The sequence below is a fragment of the Dioscorea cayenensis genome, chromosome 18, assembly GCF_009730915.1.
Source record: "Dioscorea cayenensis subsp. rotundata cultivar TDr96_F1 chromosome 18, TDr96_F1_v2_PseudoChromosome.rev07_lg8_w22 25.fasta, whole genome shotgun sequence".
Classification (NCBI taxonomy): domain Eukaryota; kingdom Viridiplantae; phylum Streptophyta; class Magnoliopsida; order Dioscoreales; family Dioscoreaceae; genus Dioscorea; species Dioscorea cayenensis.
The window spans coordinates 22,379,736-22,404,414 of record NC_052488.1 but is presented as its reverse complement, the minus strand read 5'-3'; the positions used below and the strand labels follow the sequence as shown (position 1 = coordinate 22,404,414).

General features: G+C 33.7%; 3 protein-coding genes across 6 annotated transcripts; 1 reads left to right on the top strand and 2 right to left on the bottom strand.

Annotated features, from left to right (window-relative positions):
* Nucleotides 1-978: 978 nt before the first annotated feature.
* LOC120282587 (60S ribosomal protein L35) lies at nt 979-3,583 on the bottom strand. The gene is made up of 4 exons (XM_039289427.1): nt 3,454-3,583; nt 3,211-3,346; nt 2,969-3,125; nt 979-1,291 (listed from the first exon to the last, which is right to left on the bottom strand). Exons 1-4 carry the CDS (start codon nt 3,455-3,457, stop codon nt 1,217-1,219), a joined length of 372 nt encoding a protein of 123 aa, XP_039145361.1. The 5' UTR covers nt 3,458-3,583; the 3' UTR covers nt 979-1,216.
* An 11,566-nt stretch (nt 3,584-15,149) lies between these two features.
* Nucleotides 15,150-17,261, top strand: LOC120282941 (exocyst complex component EXO70H1-like). Its single transcript, XM_039289773.1, has one exon. It carries the CDS (start codon nt 15,312-15,314, stop codon nt 17,259-17,261), a length of 1,950 nt encoding a protein of 649 aa, XP_039145707.1. The 5' UTR covers nt 15,150-15,311.
* Nucleotides 17,262-18,189: 928 nt separating this feature from the next.
* On the bottom strand, nt 18,190-23,667 carry LOC120282423 (nucleoporin nup211-like). Of its 4 annotated transcripts, XM_039289231.1 has the most exons (18): nt 23,369-23,667; nt 23,076-23,282; nt 22,764-22,859; nt 22,437-22,489; nt 22,022-22,118; nt 21,552-21,625; nt 21,026-21,143; nt 20,759-20,869; nt 20,428-20,504; nt 20,095-20,161; nt 19,925-19,990; nt 19,735-19,842; nt 19,490-19,620; nt 19,308-19,374; nt 19,162-19,229; nt 18,982-19,075; nt 18,844-18,914; nt 18,190-18,761 (listed from the first exon to the last, which is right to left on the bottom strand). In XM_039289231.1, the coding sequence occupies exons 1-18, from the start codon at nt 23,495-23,497 to the stop codon at nt 18,386-18,388; spliced, it is 2,010 nt and encodes a 669-aa protein (XP_039145165.1). In that variant the 5' UTR covers nt 23,498-23,667; the 3' UTR covers nt 18,190-18,385. The 4 variants fall into 4 exon arrangements, with proteins under 4 accessions (XP_039145165.1, XP_039145168.1, XP_039145167.1 ...); XM_039289232.1 differs by lacking the exon at nt 18,190-18,761 and having other exon boundaries at nt 18,872-18,910; XM_039289234.1 differs by lacking the exons at nt 23,076-23,282; nt 23,369-23,667 and having other exon boundaries at nt 22,022-22,104; nt 22,437-22,512.
* Nucleotides 23,668-24,679: the final 1,012 nt, after the last annotated feature.

The following is a 24,679-nucleotide window of genomic DNA, read 5'->3' as shown; positions in this document are numbered from 1 at the left end:
TTTAAAAGTAATGATCATGAAAAACAGGTCAAATTATACTTAAAATATTATAATGAGTAATTTTCACGTTCTGAGTTGTTTTAAATTAATCTTCAACAACTCAAAAAACAAGATAAAGTCAATCGCTTGGAGTACAAAATTTAAAAGTTGATTATTGACATTTTCTCTTATTTGTCAAATGAGCTTCCAATCATATATTATTAAGGATTAAGTATTAACCCCATCACATCATAATAAAATCATAATTTCAATATACAATAAAAACAGAGTGAAGGTTTGAGACTGAATAGGCTTTATGAGTTGTAACATACCTAGGGGAATGACCCTCTACTTATTTATTTATTTTATCCAAATTTTTAAAATAAAAATAAATATAAAACTTTTTTTTTTTATTTTTTTTTAACCCCATCACATCATAGACGATTAAGGATCAAGTATTAGACTGTTACATGACAATTTCCCTATTTAACCTTTTTTTTTTTTTTTAAATATGAATAAGCCACTGTTATATTGAGATCAAAAGGCTAAAAGGGAAAAAACATAGACTACTACAATAAATTAACATTATGACATCCCTCAGAATCTAGCAAAAATTTGTCAATAAACAGAGTGATGACACCCCAAAGGAAATTGCTAAGGGTAAATCATTTATCATTAACGTTATAGGAGTTACTTTTAGATTTTCAACAGAAATCATTTTTTATATTTAACAAAAAAATAAAATAAAATTTTAACAAAACCAAAGACCTTTCACTACTTAATTCTAATTTTACAAGGCGTTAAATTCAAATAACAAACTTACCCACATGGCTATTGCAACACAAAATTATTTACTAACATGACAAACCAAAAAGTATTGAATATTTCATCAACCAATGCATGAGTTTCTCCCCCACAACCTGAACACAAGTTTTGACAGCGAGACTTATAAAAAACGATCCATATAGTATACCATATGGAGATATGCATAACCTGAGATACAACATAAAACATAGGAAAATTGAAAATAACACCAAAAATTAAACATCTCGGACATGTAAAGTAACATCAATGGGCGAAGTTCTGTAATAAAAGAGGCAAAGGATATGTCTACAGTTCTTCAGGGGTAAAAAAACTCATATGATAATGCTCATAAAACCAAAACTAAACAATATAACTAATATCCAATCAGGATCCAAGTTATAAAGATGAAGGAAGGTCAAGAGCATATTCTCAATCATGCCTTGATGGCATACTTCCTCATGGGAAAGTACATCTCTCTTTTCTTCTCACGTTCTGTCTTCAATGATTCCTGCATGTTGAGGAAAAGATGTGGTCAAGATACATAGACAATTAAGTTGGCACAATGTAACTACTGGCAAAATCCTTGATATGCATAATGATAACATAAATGGCACAATGTTACTGATATTCAGTTTACATTTTTAAAACAAGTTTCAAGGTCAATTTGAACTTTGCCCAAGCAAACTACTCATCTGTTCATCTAGCCATGAAATACAAGTGGACATCAACATAATTAGGCCATTTAATACAACCTACACAGGGTCCACTCTCGCAATTATACCTAAGTAATAAAATGTTTTGACTGTAGAATTATCCTGAGTGTTCTTACATATTATAATGCACTCTTTAAAATGTCGACTACGAAGAAATGAGTCATCGCAATTAAAGCCTATTCTATTTTTTATTTAGCAACATGTTTTTCATGAGCAGGGATCAAACAAAAGTTATAATGTAGCAGTGCACCACAATAACATGATCCAGAAGTTTTCAGAGCTTATCAATGGACCTAATTGAATTTAAACAATACTAGATGTAAAAATTGATAAAGATTCACGGTGCATCAATGCCTATCAGGATGGCATAGACTCTATATTAGTAATACATTGTACTGTACCAGTTTTTAAGAACAAATCTAGGGCACCGACAAACAGAGCCAGTTAGAGCCCACAAAATTATATGGACTAACAAAAATACAATGGTGAGTGTTGCATGAAATTGGAACTAAAACGCCCACATTTTTACTTGTTTTCCCCACATATAACTGTCTTTCAATATCATATAGTTCAATTAGGAAAAGAACCTGTTAGAAATTCAGGAACACAAAATACCTCCAGTTAAAATCATGATGAAGTATATTTGGAACTGTGGACAAGCAAGCATGATCCTTTGAAGAATATGTGATGATCTATTTGTACCGTGGACAATTGAACACTAGAGTGCGAAGTTAAAAAATCACAAAAAAGAAAAACATGAAGATTAACCTAATTCTTAATAGTCTTTATTGTTTAAAAAAAATTTAAACAATAATAATTGGAGCAACTAAAGCAATCAATACAAGCACTCCACAAGTGTAAGCATTGATGATCACAAAGGTCAACTCAGCGTAAAACTTGAACTATCAACTTAGAATGGCAACCTCAATATAGTCTTTGTCCAAATACATGGATGGACTGCGTCCAACTAGAAGCTACTATCCACTGCAAATCTCTACAGCAAAGTTTCATAACATTTCTGAGTCTCAAAAATTAGCTTTCTTAACTATCACCCATGACCACAAAATAACTATATACTCCAGCGTTTTGTTTGAAATTAAGAATGATGATTTCATTAAAAAATGCATTAACAAACCAAAGTAGGAGGATTGACATATAAATGACCACACCACATCCATAAAAATAATTCAACTTTGTTGAAAAGAGTTCACGTTTGTAGTTCACCAATTATCATCATCACCAACAGCTTCATGATATAGCTACTTTGTTCTTGGATTACTTAAATAATCTTTTAAAGGTGTACAAAAATTAACAGCTCCACAAAGAACTATAAGAATGAGTATCAAAACCTCATTCTTTCTCACAATTTAAAAGAGAAGGTCAACACGAGCAAAATTCTACAATCATTAACTTGCAAAATCATTTAGATGATACGAAAACCAAATTCCAAACAAATAGAACATGAATACAACCTGATGCTTAGTGAGGCGACGTCTGATGGCGCGGGTCTTCTTGGGGCGGAGATCAAGCGGCAAAAGCTTCTTTTTCTTGTAAGCTTCTCTCAGAGCAGCCTTCTGCTTCTGCGAGATCACCGTCAACACCTGCGCAATCGAAAGCCTCACCACCTTACTGCCCAAACAATCCAAGCACAAGATCCATCAGTACAATCCCAGAAAAAAAAAAACAACACACAAAGGTGAGGAACAAAGCTTACATCTTAGAGAGCTTGTTGGGGGCGCCGCCGGTCACTTTGGCGACACGAAGCAGGGCAAGCTCCGCCTTGAGATCTTTCAGCTGGCTCAACAGATCCGCCTTCGACTTCCCACGAAGCTCGTGCACCTTGATCCTCGCTACCAGAACAAGAAAAACAAAAAGATTTGAGCAAAGAGACATGCCGATGGTCTCTGAGATCGGGATGAGGACCATGAGGAGGACCATGAGGTGAGAGAGTTCTTACCCATTGTAATCGCCGCCTCTCGCCGCCGATGAGGTTTCGCTCTAGCTCCTCTCTTCTCCGCCGCGGCTATTTGCAGATCGAATGGGACTCGTCGCGCGTATTAAAACCCTAGATCCAGAGCAAACCCTAGTTTTTAATGGGCCTGGGCTGTAACTGTTTGATATGAAAAGGCCCACAGAAAAGCCCATTGGATCTGTATCACTAATGCAGATGAACAATTTTTAGAGTTCTTTTTTTAAAATATTTTTGTTTTATAAAAAATACTTTTTTTTTTAATAAGTTTGCTAGTCTGTAAAATGTTTTATATTTGTACAAAAAAAAAATTTGACGTTAAAAAGGTTATGTATAATTATAAAAAAAGAAAAAAAAAATACAAAATAAGAATAATATATTTAATATACATGCAAATTTATAATGTGTCTTTTATTACAAGCCATGATTTATTAGAAAGTCTATAGTGAATAATTAAACTTTAAGTTTTATACTCTCATGGTTTTACAATCAAGGATGAAAAGGCCACAATCATATGTTATTATTTTCAACTATATTATTATTTCAATGACAATAAAAAAATAATTAGTCAATTGTTATAACAGAAATTTTGAATATCAACAAAACACATGTTAGTGTGAGCTTAACTATTCAAATGTATATTGTGAGGTGGTGAATTTTCCTTTAAAAATAGTCCATTTGAATTATCCATATTGAAAAAAAAAACTAGTATTTCATAAATTAATTTAATTTTACTATTAAAATATTATTATTCATGATTGTGAATTTTTCTTATTTTTAAAATAGGTATTTTGAGCAATTAATAAGTTGGCAATTGACTAGTCAAAGTTTGAATTTTTTTTTTAATTTGGAAGAAACAATAATTAGAGTGTACTGTGGACAGATATGCTAATATTCTTCATGGTTTATATTATATATTGAATTTGTCTTTAAAAAAATGGAAAAATCACTTTATTAATAATAGATTAGTACTATACCCTTAAAAAAATAACCATTAATTAATATATATATATATATATATATATATATATATGGGATCAAGATAGTTCGAATTTTTTGACAATTAAATTGGAAGTTTTTTAATCTCAAATTTTTTATTTATATCAGTGAATGTACAAATTGTTAGCTAATTTTGTACCGACAAAAAATTATTTGAAAAAAAAATATCGAAGCAAAATATTGAACATGGGAAGAAAATGTTTGTTTTTAATTAATATCTTTAACAAACAAAAGAAAAAAAAAACGTGAGAACCCAAACAAGATTTGTTTTCATTTCTTTCTTTCTTTCTTTTTCTTCTTCTTCTTCTCATTTTTAAACATAAACAAGATTAAATATCCTCACCTTTATTTATTACAATATATAGGTTTGTCTTTATTGTAGCATCAAGTAATAAATAAACTAATCAATGTGAATGAGAACAAATACGGGCTCAGAATAATTATATTATATATATATATATATATATATATATATATATATATATATATATATATATATATATATATATATATATACTAGGCATTTTCTCCGTCTTTGCATCGGAATTTTTAAAATTTTGTGAAGAGTTTTGAAATAATATCATATATAAAATAATATAATTAAACAATCCCTACCATAGAAACTATTTTATATCTTAGATTTCAATAGTCTTATGGACATTTATTATATAAATAATTTAGGTGTAATTAATGTTTTTTAATTATTAATATCATAAGTAATATAAATAAAAACTTAAATGTTATTAAAAAAAAATTAAAATTAATCCTTGAACTCTCAAAGTAGATTATGCATCTACGAAAATTACTGTTTATCCCTCGTGAATTTCAAAAATTTCCAAACAGCCCCTCCAATTTTGACAAACCCTGGACAACCCTTCCGTTATTGTTTAATTTCTCTTTTACCCCCTACCGTTCACTTGAAATGCGACCATGTTATGAAATTCTATTTTTGCTATTGAAAATAGCGGGGAAAAACAGCCACTCACATCATGTCCAATCTTTATACATACAATTTTACATTTTTTTGTTGATTTTTGTCAAACAAAGTTTAGAAGGCTCATCACATCTTCTTCTTCTTTTTCTTATTCTCCTCATTTGGTTTGTTATATTTGAATTCTGCCTGTTTCTTGATAAGGTTATAATTTCTTCGATTCGAGGGCTATTGTTCACGGCGCTGACTTCTTGGGAATTGGTGTTAGCTTAGCTGAGATACGTGAGCGATTGGGTCTTGATGTTCCCTCTTGTCAGGGTGAAGTTTATCACACCCGATGGATATAAAACGGTTTGTCCAATAGAAAACGAGGTTGACTTCCAGCGGATGTGCCATTGTCGATCTTGTCGAGACAGACGCTGTGGCATTGTCGAATCCTACTGAAAATGAGTTTTTCTCGTTGTAAGATTTTTCTCTTTTATGTTTATCTAGTTGTATAAGTTGATTACCATTTAACGTCGCATGTCTCTGTTTAAATACATTATTTTTATATTTAACACTTGTCTTCTTCGTTTAATTTATTTGTCAGTATTTAACTATTTGCACTACCGTTTAACATTATAATGTATCATTTAAACATTTTATATCTCTGCTTAAACTATTTTCAATTCCGTTTAAACTGAACTGTTGTCATGTGGCCAATGGCAAATTTATGGTATCCCGTGCACAAGAATTAATGACGGTATTAAATTCTATCTCGTTAATGAGTAAAGCTCGGTCCCCTGTACGTTTCCATTTTTTTTCTCGAATCTGAAGCGTCAACCGGCTTACGGACTTCACACCATAAATGAGAAGGAAGACCACTTCCCCTGAACACCCCCTCCTCCTCGACCTCTGCTTCTTCTCGGATGAGTTTCATCTTCATGTGTCCAGGATATTCGTGTAAAGGATTTGTCGTGATCATCCTCTTATAGAGAATCGATCACGCAACAAGTTAAACTTTTCTTTTCATGTTCAAGTCAGAAACCCTGCCTAATTGCCTAAATGCGGAGGATGATGGGGAAGCAATTAAGCGGGCATTTTGACTTGATCAGGACAAGAAAGTTTTCACGCATTGCTTGATTGCGGAGGATTCTCCGGAGAGAGTGACCACGACACATACTTTAAAACGAAATTGATATTTATCACTTGAGAATTATTCTCATCGTTTAAAATTTTTTTTCCTTAATGTGCAAATATTATTATCTTTGTTTAATTGTTTAACTGCCTTTTTTAACTGTTCGTGTTCTACGTTGTATAGGTTCAAGTTGATGCGCATGTTATGCAACCGCCGTGAGCATTCGAAGATACAGATACTTGTTGAGGAAAGCTGAAATCTTAATAGACGAAATAGGATAGACTCGCAAGTGTCCAATGTCCGTGAAGACATTGTAAATGTTGTGGATGTTGTAAATGTTGTAAATATTTTATTTGAAATGAAACAAACGTATCCGAGTGTGAACTTTTGATATTTAATCAGAGGCCATTGTAAATGTTTAACTATTATAAATGAAACAAACTTATTTGAGTGTCAATTTTTTATATTTAAACATTTTTAGAAACAAAAAACGGCATTATAAACAAACAAAATGTTAAACAAAATCGCCTTACTACTTAAACAGTGACAACGGTGTTTAAACAAAAAATAAATATATTTAAATAGTGACAACGGTTTAAACAAAAAAAAAAAGTTTAAACGATATACAAATTATTTAAACAGTGAACCGATAGTTTAAAGAATATATATAATTGTTTAAACGTAAAAAGGTTGATGTTTAAACAGAGACCCATGAGGTACCCAAGAGAATTGATGGAATGCCTGTAACACAATGTTTTGGAAAAATATCCATCTTCAACACGATGTCGCATAAACCATTCAATTTAAACAATCACATATATTTTAAAATAGTTAAATCAAAATATTTAAACGGTTTACATATTGGTTTAAACGACATAATGTCAGTAACAACATTCAATTTAAACAGTGAACAAGCAAGCTGCTCAAGTGTTCTCTTCATGGAGGCTCTGTCAGTGAACACAATGTTAGTAAAAACATTCAATTTAAACAATAACATATATTGTTAAACAGTCAAATGATAATATTTAAACGGTTTACATATTTGTTTAAACTATATAAAAAAATTTTAAATAGTGAACCAATATGTGAAACACTGAATCATATTTTTTAAACATTAAAGATTGATATTTAAACAGAGAGAATCATGATAAGTGGAGTACTTTCCTTTGAGTGATGATAGGTTGGCTTCTATCGTCACTTTCTTACTTCCCGCTGCTTCTCGCTTGCAGTCGACCGGTTGCTTGCAAGGACTTCACACTGCAGCATCGTCCTTACAAGCGAAGAAAAACTTTGAGACAATGGTGGAAAGCGACAATGGTGGAAAGCGACAATGGTGGAAAATGAAGAAGAACTACGAGCCAAAGAGCCATCGGGGGGACTGTCGATGTTGTCGTCGGTGGGGGTGTTGTAATCTGGCGGGGTAGGGGAGCGCTTCTCTGGCTTCGAGGAATGCGTGTGCGTTTTGGGATGGAAGTAGGAGAACGGCGTCGAGCGCGCACGGAAGAAGTTGCCCTCTCATCTTGCCTTCGAGCAAGTGGTTCCGGAGCAATAGCATTGAACCGACGGTTGGCTCGAACAAATATATCTTCATCAGCATTCGCCGGAACCAGCTCAGGAAACTAACATGTGTAAATCAAACAATTTAGCGAAATCATTCAGTTTAAATAATAAAAACTATAGTTAAACATTGAACTTATATATTTAAACATTATAGCATCAACGTAAACAGAGACCAAAAGTTTTAAAAATTGAAGAATACTTTTTAAACGGTAAATGAACAAAGTTAAACGGTAAATAATATGTTTAAACATTAACATCTACTGTTAAACACATTGTTCATGATTTATTACCTCTTTTCCTTTGAGAGATAACAAACTGGTTTCTATCGTCGCTTGCTTCCGGTAAGTATTTTCACCGTAGCACAACATCCTTGGGATCTTGCAGAAACGGACTTTCTTTCCGGTTCCGGTCAGCTCGTAAAACCAGATGTTAAGCGCGATCGTGCAACCCTTGATATACCCTGTGTTGGTCTTCTTCCCCTCGCATCTACCTTGCACTCGAGCGGCTGCTTGTGGAATGTCCTCCATAAGCCACTTATGCGTCGCCTGCACCCATGCGTATCGCCCCATTCTAGGTAGATCATTGACATAATCAACAATCCAGTTAGGAACCGAGAAGGAGGTATTTGGGAAGAAGATTGTACCCATGAGGTACAACATCAGTAGTTTCACAAAATTTTCTTCTTCTTCTCTCTGTCCAACGAGTTACTGAAGAGTGCACCTGATGGAGTCTCTATGTCTCTCGTAGGTTTGTATAAATACCACTATTCGAAAGCTGAGCGTGTTTTCTTCTTCTGAAACACGACTGCGTCTCCATCGCAACGCAGACCAAGAACGAGGGCCACATCTTCAGGCCTGAAAGTCAGCATGCTTTCCCCGATCCTGAATTTATTGGTGCAACTATCGTACCTTTGCAACAGAGAATCAAGAAGGGCCCGCTCTTGGAATACAACTTCCAACTCAGTAAATGCTGCAAATGGTGTCCTTCGGATGATCTCCCAGTGTCGAGGGATCATGTGAACTTTCAATTCAGCTATGGTCTCCACTACCGGTGTCAAGTAGCATTGCTCATTAACTAGATTGACCGCCATAATCACAAGCCTGCTACAATAACAGCACATTCAGCCAGCCGTATTCACAAATTGTTAAGCGGAAATATAAGTTATTAAACGGTAAACTCTAAATTCTTAAACAGTGATATCAATTGTTAAACAGCGACCTATATTATTAAATAAGGATGCCAATATTTAAACGGAGACGACAAAACTTAAACGGTAAAAGCTCATTCTTTAAACGGAGACCTCATTTGTACAACTGTAACCATATCAATTGAAGGGGGGAACGTACATTATAAACATTACACAAATCACAACAATCGAAAAACTATTTTGATCTTGTACACAGACGAAAATGCAAAACAAAACAAAACCCTAGCCGAGAAATCTCCCTGCAGACTAACAAAACCCTAGCCGATAAATCCCCCTACAGCTTCAATGTCTTTCAATAAAAACAAAATCACAAAACAAAACCGAAAAATGTTTCTTTGTAACAGAATAGTTAACATAAAACTATAATTAATACCTTAGATTGCAAACTGATGAAATGCCGAATACTTGCGCTGGACTTCCCCTTCGAGACACCGGTGGAAAGGGAAAAGCTGAATTTTACAGAGGATGTGCAAAAATGGCTGGAGACGCGAGTTGAGAGAAGACAAGCAAACGGCTCAAAATGGCTATAGAACCCTCCCCCCCTCTCCCACTTCCTCTCACACCGCCGAAATGGCTACAACCACGACTTCCCGTGCAAGGGTATTTTTGTCCATAAAATTTAAAAATCACTCCGTTAACCACCGTTATATACTTTGGGGGTTTTAAAATCATGGAGTGTAAAAAGAAGGGGGTTTTGGGAATTGCAAAAATGGTGGGTGGGGGGTTTTGGCAATATGGCAAACTTATTGAGTTTTTTTTGCCAATTTTCACTTAATAATATGTAGAGATAGTAGTGAATAACAAGGTAACATATTAAATAATAAAAGTTATTTTTTATAAAAACCAATTAAATGAGAAAATTTACAAAGTGCACACAAATATACATAAATGAAAAGCCCAAAAAAATAGAAAAAGTGAAAAACTTTTCCTTGGATATTGATTTGAATTATAGAGTTTTCTTTTTCCATCCCTTTCAAGCTGATGCACTTTTGTTGTATGCAAATCTCTACCCACAGAGACTTTTGTCTAAATGAATTGTCATGCAAATTTCTTCATTTCCAACTTGCAAATAATATCAAGTCAATCTACAAAGTTGAGAGAGATAGAAGACATGAATAAACAGAGGGACTAAACAAACACCTACAAATACAAAAGTAAAAGGAAGGACGTTTTTTTTTTTCCAAAATAAATGGTTATGTTATTAATAATATATGAGCGTGCACAATTATCAATGGAGCAAACAAGGGCAAAATTATAGGGGTTAAAACTATATGTACTTAATCACTACTCACACTCTTACAAATATATCCTAACATGCTTATTGAACTCTCACCATTTGTGAAGTATTTTTTAGAAAATTCGAATATATACATATACAAAAGTAAAATAAAAAGCTTTTACCGAGAAAAAAAGCTGCTAATTAAAAAGGAGATTCAGAAAAACATGCCTCTTAATTTACTTCATGTTCAAAGTTTTCTGTATATTTACAGTTATAAATAAATTTTATGAATGCTTTTTATTGAAGTTCTATTCTTCATTTAGCCAAAAGATTGAAAGCTCTCTCATACTTTAGCCTTTATATGTTGACATTATCATAAGTCATAATTACCACATATTCACAGTTTTTGATATTTTTATAATTATAGAAAAATTCTATGCATGTTTTTCATTAAAATTCTTTTGTTCATTTAGCCAAAATAATAAATACTCTATTGTAATTTGATCTTTAATGTTCATATTATCATAAACCTTAATTATCACATATTCAAAGTTTTCTATATATCTATAATTCTAAATAAATTTTATGCATGTTTTTCATTGAAATTCTTTTATTAACTTAGCCAAAAGACTGAAAACCCTTTCATACTTCAATCGTTTTATGATCACATTGTCATGAGCCTTAATTACCTTAGTTTTAAAGTTTTCCATATATCTACAGTTATAAATAAATTCCATTCATGTTATTCCATAGAGAATTATATATCACAACTCATGATTTTATTTAAGTCAAAAAAATATGTTCATATTCTATTCTAGATGAAACAAAATAACTAGACTCGAATTCCCGAATGTGTATTTTATAAAGGCTAAAGAGAAGGGTTTACTGATATTTCTCAACTTGAAATATCCCATTTCAAATAAGTGGAAAATATAAATAATAAAAAAAGATCAAAAAAATTTTAAAATAAAAAAAAAACTTACCATGGACTTTGCGCGGAAAATAGCATGAATAGGTTCAATGTCAAAATGCAACAATATTCTAGGTAGCCACGTTTGAAGAAACATATGGTCCACCTCATGAACTCAGTTCACACATTATGGGAACAAATTAATAAAATTGTTATCATGTTCAAGAGAAGAAAAATCAATACAAAGTTGTCATACATCTTTGCAAGCATGTACTTTGTTTTGTCACAAGTTTGATAAATTGGCCAAACATTAATCATGAAATTTCCACCATTGAAAAAGCAATGAAGAGATTGGAATATTTTGCAAGAAATATGCTTCTTAATTTTTGTGTGTGCGTGTGTGTGTGTATGAATATTTTTTCAACCATTGATGAGGTTTTCATTAATATATTAAATTAGTGTTCTCTCATTTATTGAAGATTAAATGATTGAAAGGGATGAACCAATTTGGCTTGAATAGTTGATGGATGGAGAGTTTTCCATGTGCCTTCGTTTTTCATTGAGTTGAATTTTCAATTTAAATAATTGCATAATGTTTGTCTCTCGGTGGTTTTTCTTACCCTTGAAAAAGTTGCTACTCTGATGTCAATTGAATATCGTTTATCTTTATGTAATTAATGGTTTTTTGTTCTATAAATAGATTCATTATATGTAAAATTGAGCATTTCATTGATATCAGATGGTGGGTTCCCATTTGAGGTCATATAAAAACAATATGTTTTATTTCGACTTGCAAAATCAAAAAGGTTTTTTTAAAAAAAAAAAATATATAATCCATGGTGTATTGAAAAATAAATACAATAACATGTAAAAACGGTACACAACAAAAATATAATATAAAAAAAAATCCATCACCAACGGTTTTTCGTCTAAGTCCTTTACATAAAGTGAGAATATAAATATTTATTGATCTAATTGTGCTCTATATTTCTGCACATTTGTTTGTTTCAAATAATTGACACTTGTTGTCAATTTATAAAAAAATAAAAAACTAAAACTGTCATCATAATAACAAAGTTAAAAAATAATAATAATAAAAAACCTCTGAATGTGTGTATAATAAAACTAAGAATTTTTTTTTTTAAAAAAAAAAAGCAAAATACGGGTTTGATTTTAATCTAACATTCACTCCGGCCATTATATAACATTAAAAAAGAATATATATATATAAAAAAAAAAAATTGTTTCCGTGTATGGATATATTAAACTCCGCAATTTAAGCCTGTGAGGGTAGTGGGTACTCATTGAGAACAAGTGACAATGGGTAGCCCTCTTGTTTATCCATAATATTTAAGGTGCAATGACCAATACCTATGTTTTTACAAGTACTCTGGGATATATCTACTGATATTTTATTATATATATATATATATATATATATATATATATATATATATATATATATATATATATATATATATATCATAGGTGACTTTATCTTAATCATACTAGGTACTTGTTCGAGTCCTATTTTATATATCTGTTTTAATTAATTTATGATATCAAATTTTTAAAACTACCCCAATTTAAATACCATCAAAATCTTATTAATTTTTTTATAATTTAATTGTATCTTTTATTCTCTCACTATAGTGTTTTAATTTTACAAAAAAAAAATATTGAAAAAAATATAAGTATATTAAAGATAAAAAGTAAATAAAAAAAAATATTGAAAGATTCATGTATTTTTTTAAATTTATAATAAAAAAGATTAAATAAAACTTCTCAAATCTAACAAGTAAAAAGCATCGAACAGAGTATAATTTACAAATATTTTATTTTTCAATGTATAATTATTCACATTTCTAACATGCGGCCGTTGGATAAAATAGGTACCCACTTGCATGTATGGATACACAAGGAGCAAGATATGCCTTATGAATAATATATATATATATATATATATATATATATATATATATATAATATTGAGGATTGACACAAGTACAAAATTAAAACAACTAGATAATGAAATGAGAAGTCTTATCAAGTTATCAACAAACGGAGGTTGCTCTCATATATGTCCACAAGGCAGCTGCCATTAGTGAATAGTGACAGATGTTTTGACTTCTTTAATTATTAAATAACACTAATGTCAAGCAAGTGGAACCAAAACAGTATTGTTTTATAACTCTAGTCAAACGTTAATGAAGATAGTACTAGAAAGTGCATTTACAAGTTTTTCTAGACCAAGACTAGCTCATAATATATAAACAAACAAAGAGTCAATCTTTAATATATATATTAGATAAATACATTAATATGTAAGGAGTGAGAAAGAGAGAGATAAGTTGCATAGATTGCATGTTAGCCATGTTGTCATTACGTGTCTTTTCAAATAAGACGGCTATCTTTATTCATGCATGAATAAGTTATGGTTCCTTGTTTCTTCATTTCAGTCTTTGCATTTTGTAAATAATATATATATATATATGTATGTATATAATAGAGTTAATCATATCCATATGGGTGTACTAAACTAGTTGGTAATTTCTCTTACAATGGGACAATGAACTCGTGGTTAAAGTTTTAGTGGTTTTTTTTTTAAATTGTTGTATTTAATCATTATTTTAGTGTTGAACTTATCTTGATATTATCTTGCCTTGAATAATTAAACGTCAAATTATTATTATTTTTTTGTTATTTATCCAGGAGTCAATATTAATGGCCTATTAATTATTTTGGATTTTAAGAGACGGAGAAAAACATGTTCCTTAAAATGAGAAAATGACATGTTAGTTTACTAATTGAAATAGATCAATTCATTGTCATTAAATTTGAATTATTATATATGTATTTATTTTATTTTTTAAACAAAATATATTGATTAAGTGAAAAGGTTGATTCGCAATTGGACACCACGGAAAAATTGTCGTGTTAATTATGATAATATATTTTTTAATGAATAATTTTTTTTAAAAAATTAATTCCAACTTGTTAAATGAGAAAATTAAACGTACTACTATTAGCCTACGAGAATATCATTATTTAGGGAAATCTAACCATATATATAATAAATAAATAATATAATAACTATAAAAAAATGAGATAAAAAAGAATAAAAATAAAAATGAACCCACGAGTGCAACATAAAATAGAAAATCAGAAGAAATTAAAATGACCTCAGTCAGATCTTGAATATAGTGGGTCCTACAAAAATCATCGGCAAAGATAATGACACGTGGCACTGTGCTGGTGTTTGGTGTTCATTACAATACAACAGATCAAACCAATTCACATAGTTGTTCTAGTTGACTCTCGCCGGCTGCCACGATATATGTGTGCTATGACATCAAAGACCATTTCAACGTAATATTATTTGATATTTCTACGTTTCCGCACGTTAAAAAACCATTTAATTTTTATTTAATATATATTTAATTTAATTATATGACAATGAATGTAAACTTATAAATTTTCTATTTTGTCTTCCATTCACCCTAAATCACAACTGTTACACGCCATAATATTTTTTTTATTCCACAATAAAAATTTATTTATGATTTCAATGAATTTGTCATAGATACGCAACTAGTCTTGTAACCTTAAGATAAAAATAAAATATTTTCTTCTCATTTTCCAATGTGACGAGTGGGGCTTGAATAAGATCTTAGCTTACTTGTATAAGTACATGCATTATAAATAAAAATTAATTTACTCTAATTTTCCTTGTTACACACTCACACGCATCGTTTAATTTTGTATTAGTATTAACGTCCTCTAATACGCAATCTCAGCCGTCCATCTATCTATCTATCTATCTTTATATATATATCTCGAAGGCTCTCTTATCTTTTCCCATTCTTCAGGGACTTGAGCATATTTGCGTTGTAATTACAAAAAATGCCACGCTTAGGACTTCGAGCTCTCTTCTTTGGCTCTTATCACGAGAGCCATCATCCCCAGCGGCTCCATGATCCAATCTCCAATCATGGCCGTTCGTTAACTGCTCCTCCATCTCCAAGCTACTATCCTGGCCGTTCATCAAGTGTAACTTGTTCTCCTTCCCGCCAGACCTTCTCTGCAACTATGATGGACGAGAACATCGCCCTCACTGAATCCATCATCATGAGATGGGATCCCAGTACGAATCTCGAGGCGAGAATGACGTCACTTTTCCGGTCAGATAAGCGCGAGGCTGGCCTTCTTCTTCGCGCCGTCGGCGACCTCCAGCGCGCCATGCTCTTCTTCTCGTCTGATGAGCTCGCCGGCGACCCCGCCGTCCGTTCCCGCAACCTCGTCCGCGCCCAGGCTTTGATGCAGGCGGCGATCCGCCGGCTCGAGCACGAGCTTGATCTCCTTCTGTCTTCCTCTCCTGATCCTCTGGAATCCATTTCCGCTCGCACCTCCAGCTCCTCCGGCAACGACGAGTTATCCGACGAGGAAAAGATCTCGTCGGCTTCCGATGCTGTCCCCGCCGCCGACGACGACCTTCGAGCTATCTCTGAAGCCATGATCGCCGCCGGGTACGGTAAGGAGTACGTCCGGATCTACAAAACCCGCCGGAAATCCATCGTCGATGAGGGCCTCTACCGTCTTGGCTTCGAGCGGCTATCCTCGTCCCAGATCCAGAAGCTCGATTGGGACATCCTCGAGCTCAAGATCAAGTCCTGGCTCCGCGGCACTGGTCCGGCCATCCAAACCCTCTTCTCCAGCGAGCTTACTCTAGCCGAGCACGTCTTCTCCGGCTCCAACTCCATCCTCGAGTCCTGCTTCGCCGACATCACCCGTGACGCCGCCACCGCCCTTCTCTCCTTCCCAGACTCCATCGCCAAAACCAAATCCACGCCGGAGAAGCTCTTCCGAATCCTAGACCTCTATGACACTATCTCCACCCTCCTCCCTTCCATCAAGACCCTCTTCTCCTTCGAATCCACCACCAGCGTCCTCTCCCAAACCCTAACCTCATTGCAAAAACTCGAAGAAACAGCGAACTCTCTCCTCGCCGATTTCGAATCACTCATCCAAAAAGACGCCTCCAGGTCAGCAATTTCAGGCGGTGGGGTCCACCCTCTGACACGGTACGTCATCAACTACCTCATTTTCCTCGGCGATTACAAGCTCCCACTCGCCAATATCCTCGCCAATTCAAACCCATCATCACCCCAAGAACCAGATCCAGAGGAAAGCTCGCTCTCATCTCCAATGGCGAAGAGGATATCATGGCTCGTTTTCGTCCTTCTCTGCAAGCTCGACAGCAAGGCCGAGACCTACAAACACGTCGGCCAATCCTACCTATTCTTAGCTAACAATCTCCACTACATTGTGAACAAGATCAGTGAATCCGAGCTCAAAGAAATCCTCGGAGACGAATGGCTTCAAAGGCACTCCGCCAAAGTTCGTCATTATATGGGCAACTACGAGAGGCTGGTCTGGGCGACGGTGGCGGCGGCGATCCCGGCCGTTGGTGTAGCGACGGCGGAGGAGGCCGGAGAATCAATGAAGGCCTTCAATGCTGCATTTGAGGAGGCTTCGCGGAATCAAGGGGAGTGGGTGGTGGTGGACAAGACATCGAGAGACGAAGTCCGGGCTTCGGCTGTGCGAATGGTCGTGCCGGCTTACCGGGGATTCTACTGGCGGTGCAGGGAGTTGCTCGGCGGCAGCGCCGGCTCTGCGGCGGTGAGGTATTCGCCGGAGGACGTGAGGAACCGGATAGAGGAGCTTGTTTCTATTTCTCCGGGTTCGGGCTTGGGTTCCAGCCCGAGTTTAGGTTCAGGTTCGGGCACGGGCTCATGTTGGGCTTCTGGTCCGGGTTCAAAGTTATCGTTCTGTTGGCGTAGTGATACAAAATAGTGACTATAATTTATTAATAATAGTTTATACTTTCATTAATACTATTATTATTATTATTTATTTATTTTTTGGGTTTTTCTTTTGTTTTGTTTTGTTTGGTAATGACTTAGCCGGCAGAATTTGTTCAACTAATTACAATGCGTTGCCTTTTTTTTTTTAAACAAAAAAAAACAAAGGTTTAAAAAAATCAGAGAATACAACATAGGCCATATGTCCCCTTGATAATTATTAGGATTATGAAATATGAATTAATTTTGGATGAAAGCTTCTGAAAATCTAGAATTTCATTGTGGTTGAGATCGTCATCTTTTATTTATATTTTTCCAAAAAGATAACTCCGAGACGACGAAAATGGTAGCCTAATAAAGTATGAAGAATTCTTATCAAACATATGTTAATTATTTTTTTTCTAGTGCGTTTGAAATATTAGTAATTATGACGAACCATTCAATATATGAACTCAATAACAAAAGTTGAGGGGTTCGGTCATCTGACTTGTCCTCAGCGACTAATTTATTATGGCATGAAATTAAATAATATATATATTTTAAAAAAATAAATCAACCAAAATGTATTACAATTATAGCTGTTACAAGTACAAATATTGGAATACATAGTACAAAATAAGTAAATACATAAATCAAATTAAAAGATACATAAGCAACCATGAGCCACCATAAGTGACTAGTCACCATCCGTGGATGGATATTCTGTCAAAATTGAAATGTCAGAAATGCACAACCATACCCTCAGTTCTTGGACAGAAATTCAATAATCAACTGATAAAAGTTCGTACTGACATAATATTTATATAAAAAAAAATGGTCTTAATGCAATAATTACGTTACAATATACGAAATATTAGAAAATAAGAGCAGGAGATAGATTATTTTGTCCAAATAATGAATCTACAAATAAAACATATTCAATGAATCAAAAAATGCACTCCCTGCTCAATGTACATGTGAATAAATTGTAGGTATTTCACTGTCTTTGTTGTGTATAAAGAATGAGATGGCCAGCTGGATTAACATAAAAAATAAAAATTTAAATTTAAAAAAAGAAGAAGAAGAAGAAAACATCCTTGAAGGCCTGTTTGTTTTGTTGTTGCTGATTCAGTTTGCTCAGCTCTGGTTTTTTTCTGCTGATTCACTGTATCTTTGTTCATGTTCAGGTTCATCAAACTCCCATCCAGATATCTCTTCATGTGAGCTTCCAGTGCTCATTGGAAACAAATCAGGTACTAGTCTTTCCAGTTCCTTCTCTGATTGAAGGTCTATCACAAATGCAGCTGAATTGGAAGATTCAATTCCTCTGGACATCGGTGAATATGTTGTCTTTGCCGAATTAGATGTCTTTTGTGATTGTAATGTACCTTCTGAGACACTCACTTTGTCTTTTGAAATTTCAATCTCTAATGTTGGTCTTTGAATGGATCCAAATTCAACTCTCAGTTTGTCAACATCATTAAATAGTTCCTTAACTTGAGGATCTTGTTTCCTGTGTTATAAATTGCAGATTGGAATTTCGATAAACTTCGATTGAAAATGACGGCAATAGCGACATATTGGATAAATCATACCTGAAAGGGTTTTCTTGTTCTAGATAAAATAGTTCTTTCATGTGATCAACAACATTAAAGGCTGTTACTATCTGAGAAAAACAGCAATCTTTAGTCATATGATTGGCAATCAGATTGAGAAAAGACATTTATTTATACCTTTGTTTCGGCTTTTAGATAATCCTCCTCAAGAATTTGACGGGGGTTTGTTTCATTTGAGATATCATCGCTTGATATTGATTTTATTGCTGACCTGTGTATTGACACAAGAAGCACAACATCTGCATTATGAATTCTCATCCAACGAAAAACAATGGAAGAAAAATCTTAATACAGTACCCCTCAGAGAATATTTTCAAGTTGTCGACAATTGTCTTGATATGAGTTAGGCAGGATCCCACCTCCACCTATGAAAGAAACATAGTACCGTCAACATTCCAGAACAAAAATGAATCTTATCTTTTAAGGATGATATGCACTAATACCTTGCAAGCCAAAAGGTGATGCTTGATCAATTTCATAAAGTAGCTTTCGTATTTCTCAAGTTCATCACTTCATGATAAAAAGGAGATTTTTTTTTTTTTGGTGAATAAAATGGTACTAGTAAAGACTGAAAAATCAGATGGCAAAAGAATTTGCGAAGATGTCGTAATAACTATAAACATACTTGGTCTGCTTCTCCTTCAGATCAGTATTGGCAGACTGATGAACCCAGGTACTCTCCAAGAAATTAATCCATGAGTGGACAACATCTCCTTCTAGTTTACATGAAGCAACAGATCTTGAGAGTTCATCTTCCTATAATTAGTGATGAGGTAAATATTTTTGACAAGTTTTCAGGCTCAAACAAAGAAGAGGATGCTTTGTAGACAATTACTTGTAAGCAGAAGGTAGGCATTATTTAATACAGACCTTTGCTTTCAAGTGAAGGACAATTTGATTACTGGCTTCATCAAACTGGTTTCTCTCTTCCCTGCTCTTCTGAAGTCTTGTTAGAGCAGCGGTCAAGCGCGTATTGATCTAATATTCATTTCAACCAGAATTTTGTATATATGATCACAAAACAAGCAATGGGTATTCATGAAAACCAAAACATAGTTACCTTCTTTAGCTCAACCTCGAGTTCGTCTCTTTGCCTCTCGAGGTCAAGAATCTCAGTCACCAATTCCTGAAAAAATAAATAATAATAGACTCAGTACTAGTGCAAACAAATTCTCAAAGGTCTTCGCTCAATATTTTCGAAAAGTTTATCTTGTTCTATCAGCAATATACCTTCTCAATTTCAGACACTTCACTAGCTTTAGCCACACGAAAGTTATGTGCCTCTTCAGTCTGTCGTCTGTTTTTAAATCAGAAAACACTTTAGCAATATTTACATAGAACTAATGAGGATGTAGTTCAAAATTTTAAATCAAATATTGTTAACACTCATCTCATAACTCTGACATAGAACACTAATGGCATTATTCAATATTGTCGTTGACTGTGTTCTATTAATACATGTTCTCAAGAGAATTCAATAGATTAGAGCACAATCTAACATTAACATATATATATATATATAAGTAAATAATAAAAGTAAAGAGAGAGTAATTCTGGAATGACCGTTGATCAACAATACGCATTTCTGCTTTTGTGGATGAGTTAGCAAGAGATTCTGCCAAAATTTTTAACTTATGAACCTGCCATTTGGATATAAAGAAATAAAAAGATTATCAGCCAAATTCATGTCAAGTTCGAAAGAAATGCATGCATGCAAATGAAGAAAAAGATGAAAAATGTGACATAGGTAACTACATTATGAATTTCATGGTGTGTGTAGCACGCTTGTGTCTGCATTATGCATATGGAGAAAAGAACTACCACAAGCAGTTAATTAAAAATAAATAGGCTTAGCTGCAAAACAGCAGTGATTATAAGAGAACAAAGAGCATGCCTTCTGAGAGTGGCTCTCCGCAGAGTCTCCATTCTTTATGGATTGCTTCTTCAGCAATAGCATTTCCAATCTAGAACATAGTTGAATTTCTGCAAGTGCATTTTTGAGAGCCTGCAAAAATAAATTAAATTGATGTAGCAATACTGATAATACAAAGCACAATCAATGTAAAGCAAGGCTATCAACATAAATTAGTCAGGAATATGTCTCCTAGAGTGCAAGCTCATATGGGAATAATAACAACATGACAGCCTTTAAACTTATTACCTCAACTGTTGGAAGGGCCGTGTCTCTTGATGTCATGTCCAAGCCATTTGATGAAGATTCTTGCAGTCCTTTCATTTTATTAACGCTTTTCCACAACTCAGAGGCTTCAGCATCTATTCTGAAATCATCAGAAGATTATGACAGTCAAGAAATTCAAGTTAAAAATTTCAAATACATTGCTGTAGAAGGGGCTTGGAGCTGATCTTAAATTATCTCGTGGTCTTAGATCATGAATTCCGATGCTATAAATTATAAGTCTACAAATGAAGCACATCCACAACTAACAACAGGAAAAATGAAATTCACCATTTAAAGTCCCTGTAGATTGCAAACTATCCTAAGTTGCTAACCAATAATTTCCGGTAAATTACAATTTGGCAAGGTATCAAGTTCCAATGCATCATCTAGAAATTACATAAAATTGCACACAATTTAGACAAGCAGATCATGAACGTATAAAGATTAAAAATATATATATATATATATATCTAGAAAAAGAAAAGCGTGGCACAGTTTCTAGTAAGACCTTGTAATTTCAGGATTCAATTTCAGGCCTGAAATGGCACTTTGAGCATACTGGAGCAACTCTTCTCGCTTTACCTGAAAACAGAAAGATTCCAACTATTCACTTTATCCATCAATATACTCTAGAAAGAGCTATTGTAAATTCTAACCAAATAACGACCTGATCAATACTGTTAAAATAAGCACAATGATATGAATCCAACAATTTCATGTTCACCGTCAACAAAAAAAGATGATTACATGACAACCTCAGGCAATGACCTCAGATAGAATACACACTATCAGAACAATTATTCAAAGGGCAAACTTTTGTCTAATGCTTCAGGAGAAACACGGGCATAATAAAATCTTTAACTTTGTGGCCATTACTCAGACTAATACTCAGAAAAACAAGTTAGTGAACTTGATAACTTGCTAGCAATTTAAATATTTAGTTGCTGCAAAAGACAAATGATATAACAGAAACCTTACCAGAACTTCATCTTGGTAATGTGAGAATGCCTTGGCTAAATTTCTTATGCTGCCAATGACTGTACTCTGGACTTCCTTCCCTCCTGTAAAACAGAGTCTGCAAATAGTCAACCAAAAAGGGCTTAGATAGCAACCTATTGGATTGATAAATTCAAAATGATAGTTTTAGTATTTATTTGACTCGTGCCAAATCCACAACATATAGAATAATAATTAGTGATATCATGTGATTATATTTTCACTAAATTTATCAATCCTAAAGCTCATACAGAGCTTCAAAAGAATGAAACCATTGTTAGAACATGTGAAAAGAGAATGAAATGTTATCTTGGGCACAGATCAAGAAATATGACCATGATGAATATACAGGAACATGACAGGCAAGCAAAAATATTCTGTTAGTAGTCAAACTTACCCAAATATCTCCAAGAGTAGTGAAGCTTCTTCCTCATTTGGTTCTTCCAGAATCTGAGTCACACAAAAGAGTCAACCTGCGGTTAACCTCCTTGATCAGCATGAAAAAATTGTGGTAATATAATGTTCAGAATCTAAGTTATTTGATGATTTTCAACTTAAAAGTTTCTGAAGCACTAGAATTAAACTTCTGATCTGAATGTAAGACTGTATGCATTTACCCAAATATAGCACTGAGTGCAAGAACAAGTAAATTTCCAAGTAGATTTATTCACCAAAAAGTTATCAAAAGAGTTATCATAAAATATACAGATAAGTCAGAGCTCACCATGGACATTGTAATGCCTTCGAGAGCTTGACTCTGGAGGAACACCTCCCGGAAATTGGAGAGATCACCACCCACATCAGAACAATAAGATAAGTCCTGTTCATTCATAGACAACTAATTAAGGGATTGTTCTAATTTCTACTAATCAATTATCCACAAAGTACACAAATTGAATTAAAACAAATTGGGTATGCTGAATCACAGCTAGCATCCTCAAATCGTTGAATGTAGAACAGAGACAACCCTTTCAATCAATCAATCAATCAATCAATCAATCAATCAATGGCCCAATGAAAAAATCTATGAACTCACCAGAGAAGCATTTCGATTAGGGGAATTAGGTTTATCATAAGGAACTGAATCTCTATCATCCACAATACCTCCGGGCACTCTCTCAATCTGCCTCAATGCGACCAACCATCTCCTAAGGAGCTGAACCCTCTCCTCTCCCTTACTCGAAATAGCAATCTCCTCAAGTCTTTTCACAGTGTTCCTAAAACTTCTTCGATTCCGCATACCCTGATCAGACCCAATTTTCAATCCATCAAAAAAAAAAAATCAAAAGTCAAAATTTTGATTGAAGATTCAGGAAAGGGAGGGAATACCATGCGATCTTGAAGGATCCTGGCGCCGCCGGCGAAGGTGTCGGCATAACTCCGGACGGTGCGTGAAACGCTGGCCCTACGGCCGCTGACCTCGACGGCCTTGTTCACAGCTGATCTCAGCCAAGACATCGATTGGAGTAGGACTGAATTGGTATTGGGAAATGGGCAAAAGGGGTTTGGCCCTCGGGGAACGAAGAGGGAGAGTGAGAGAAGGGAAGAGGAGAGCTATGGAGATGGAGGAGAGAGAAGGGGAGGGTCAGAGGTCCACCATGGATCCCGCGAGACCTTCTAAAAATAAGACTTTTTTTTGCATGCGCGACGATGCTGAGTTTACGTGAAAGAGTATTATATTATATAATATATAATGGAGGGCCAACCTGACCCGGTAAACATTGGAACCCAACTTGTGTAAAGTTTCAGGTTTTGGTTCTGGCTTCAATTGTTCTGGGAAATAGTAATCTATGTACGTTCCTAGATTACTGTTATCTAAAAAAATATTTTTTTTATAATTATTAGATTATTATTTAATAATTATTTATTTATATAAATACTGTATATTTTTTACTGTTCACAATCACTATAAGACATTGTAAAACGCGTTTCGCGTTTTGCATTGTTTAAAATGATAATAGCCGTCGAATTATTATCTGATTATTACTGTAGACATCTCTAGAATATTGGTCCGATATATATATATATATATATATATATATTGGTTTATACCATAAATGATATTTATCTACAATTGTTGGATTATGATTCATCAATTATTGTTTGTATGGATATTGTATAAATTTAATATTTATAATTATTGTGTATCACTATGTTATTATTTGGATTGCAGTTGTTAACTAGTTATCTAACTGTTACTGTAGATGCTCCAAGAACCTACGCCATATATATATATATATTTTGTTTTTTAAATACTAAACAATAGGATTTCAAATTTTCAATGGGCAGTTGGATTTTGGTTTAGTTTCCGGTTTCTAAATTGCAATATTTGTTCAAATAGTAACAGTTTTGATTTGATTTGGGGATTGAAATTGATAGGGCAACTCTCAAAAAATGTTAATTGAGCTCTTTTTTAATTAATAACTTAAATTATATTATTTATTTATTTAATTTTTTTTTAAAAAAAAGAAGTATTAACTGATCAAGGGAATATATATACCATTCCAAGCGAATGATCCAAACTTTCAGCAAGGAGTTTTATTTGATCCAATTGGAATAGTTGCCCCTATTGAATTAATTTTATATCATTCCAAATGTTAATTTTTTTCCCCTTGAAAAACGGTTATCTGTGTTATAAAA

Bases quoted from the DNA above. Each gene is read 5' to 3' on its own strand.
- LOC120282587 (XM_039289427.1), bottom strand. The intron at 3,126-3,210 runs GTAAGCTTTGTT...TTGTTTGGGCAG, and splicing joins CCCAACAAGCTCTCTAAGAT to TAAGGTGGTGAGGCTTTCGA. The intron at 1,292-2,968 runs GTTGTATTCATG...CTCAACATGCAG, and splicing joins GTCGCCTCACTAAGCATCAG to GAATCATTGAAGACAGAACG.
- LOC120282941 (XM_039289773.1), top strand. From the start codon at position 15,312: ATGCCACGCTTAGGACTTCGAGCTCTCTTCTTTGGCTCTTATCACGAG.
- LOC120282423 (XM_039289231.1), bottom strand. From the start codon at position 23,497: ATGTCTTGGCTGAGATCAGCTGTGAACAAGGCCGTCGAGGTCAGCGGC. The intron at 22,490-22,763 runs GTGAGCTCTGAC...TGTGTGACTCAG, and splicing joins AAGGCATTACAATGTCCATG to ATTCTGGAAGAACCAAATGA. The intron at 18,915-18,981 runs GTATAAATAAAT...TGTTTTTCTCAG, and splicing joins ATCTAAAAGCCGAAACAAAG to ATAGTAACAGCCTTTAATGT.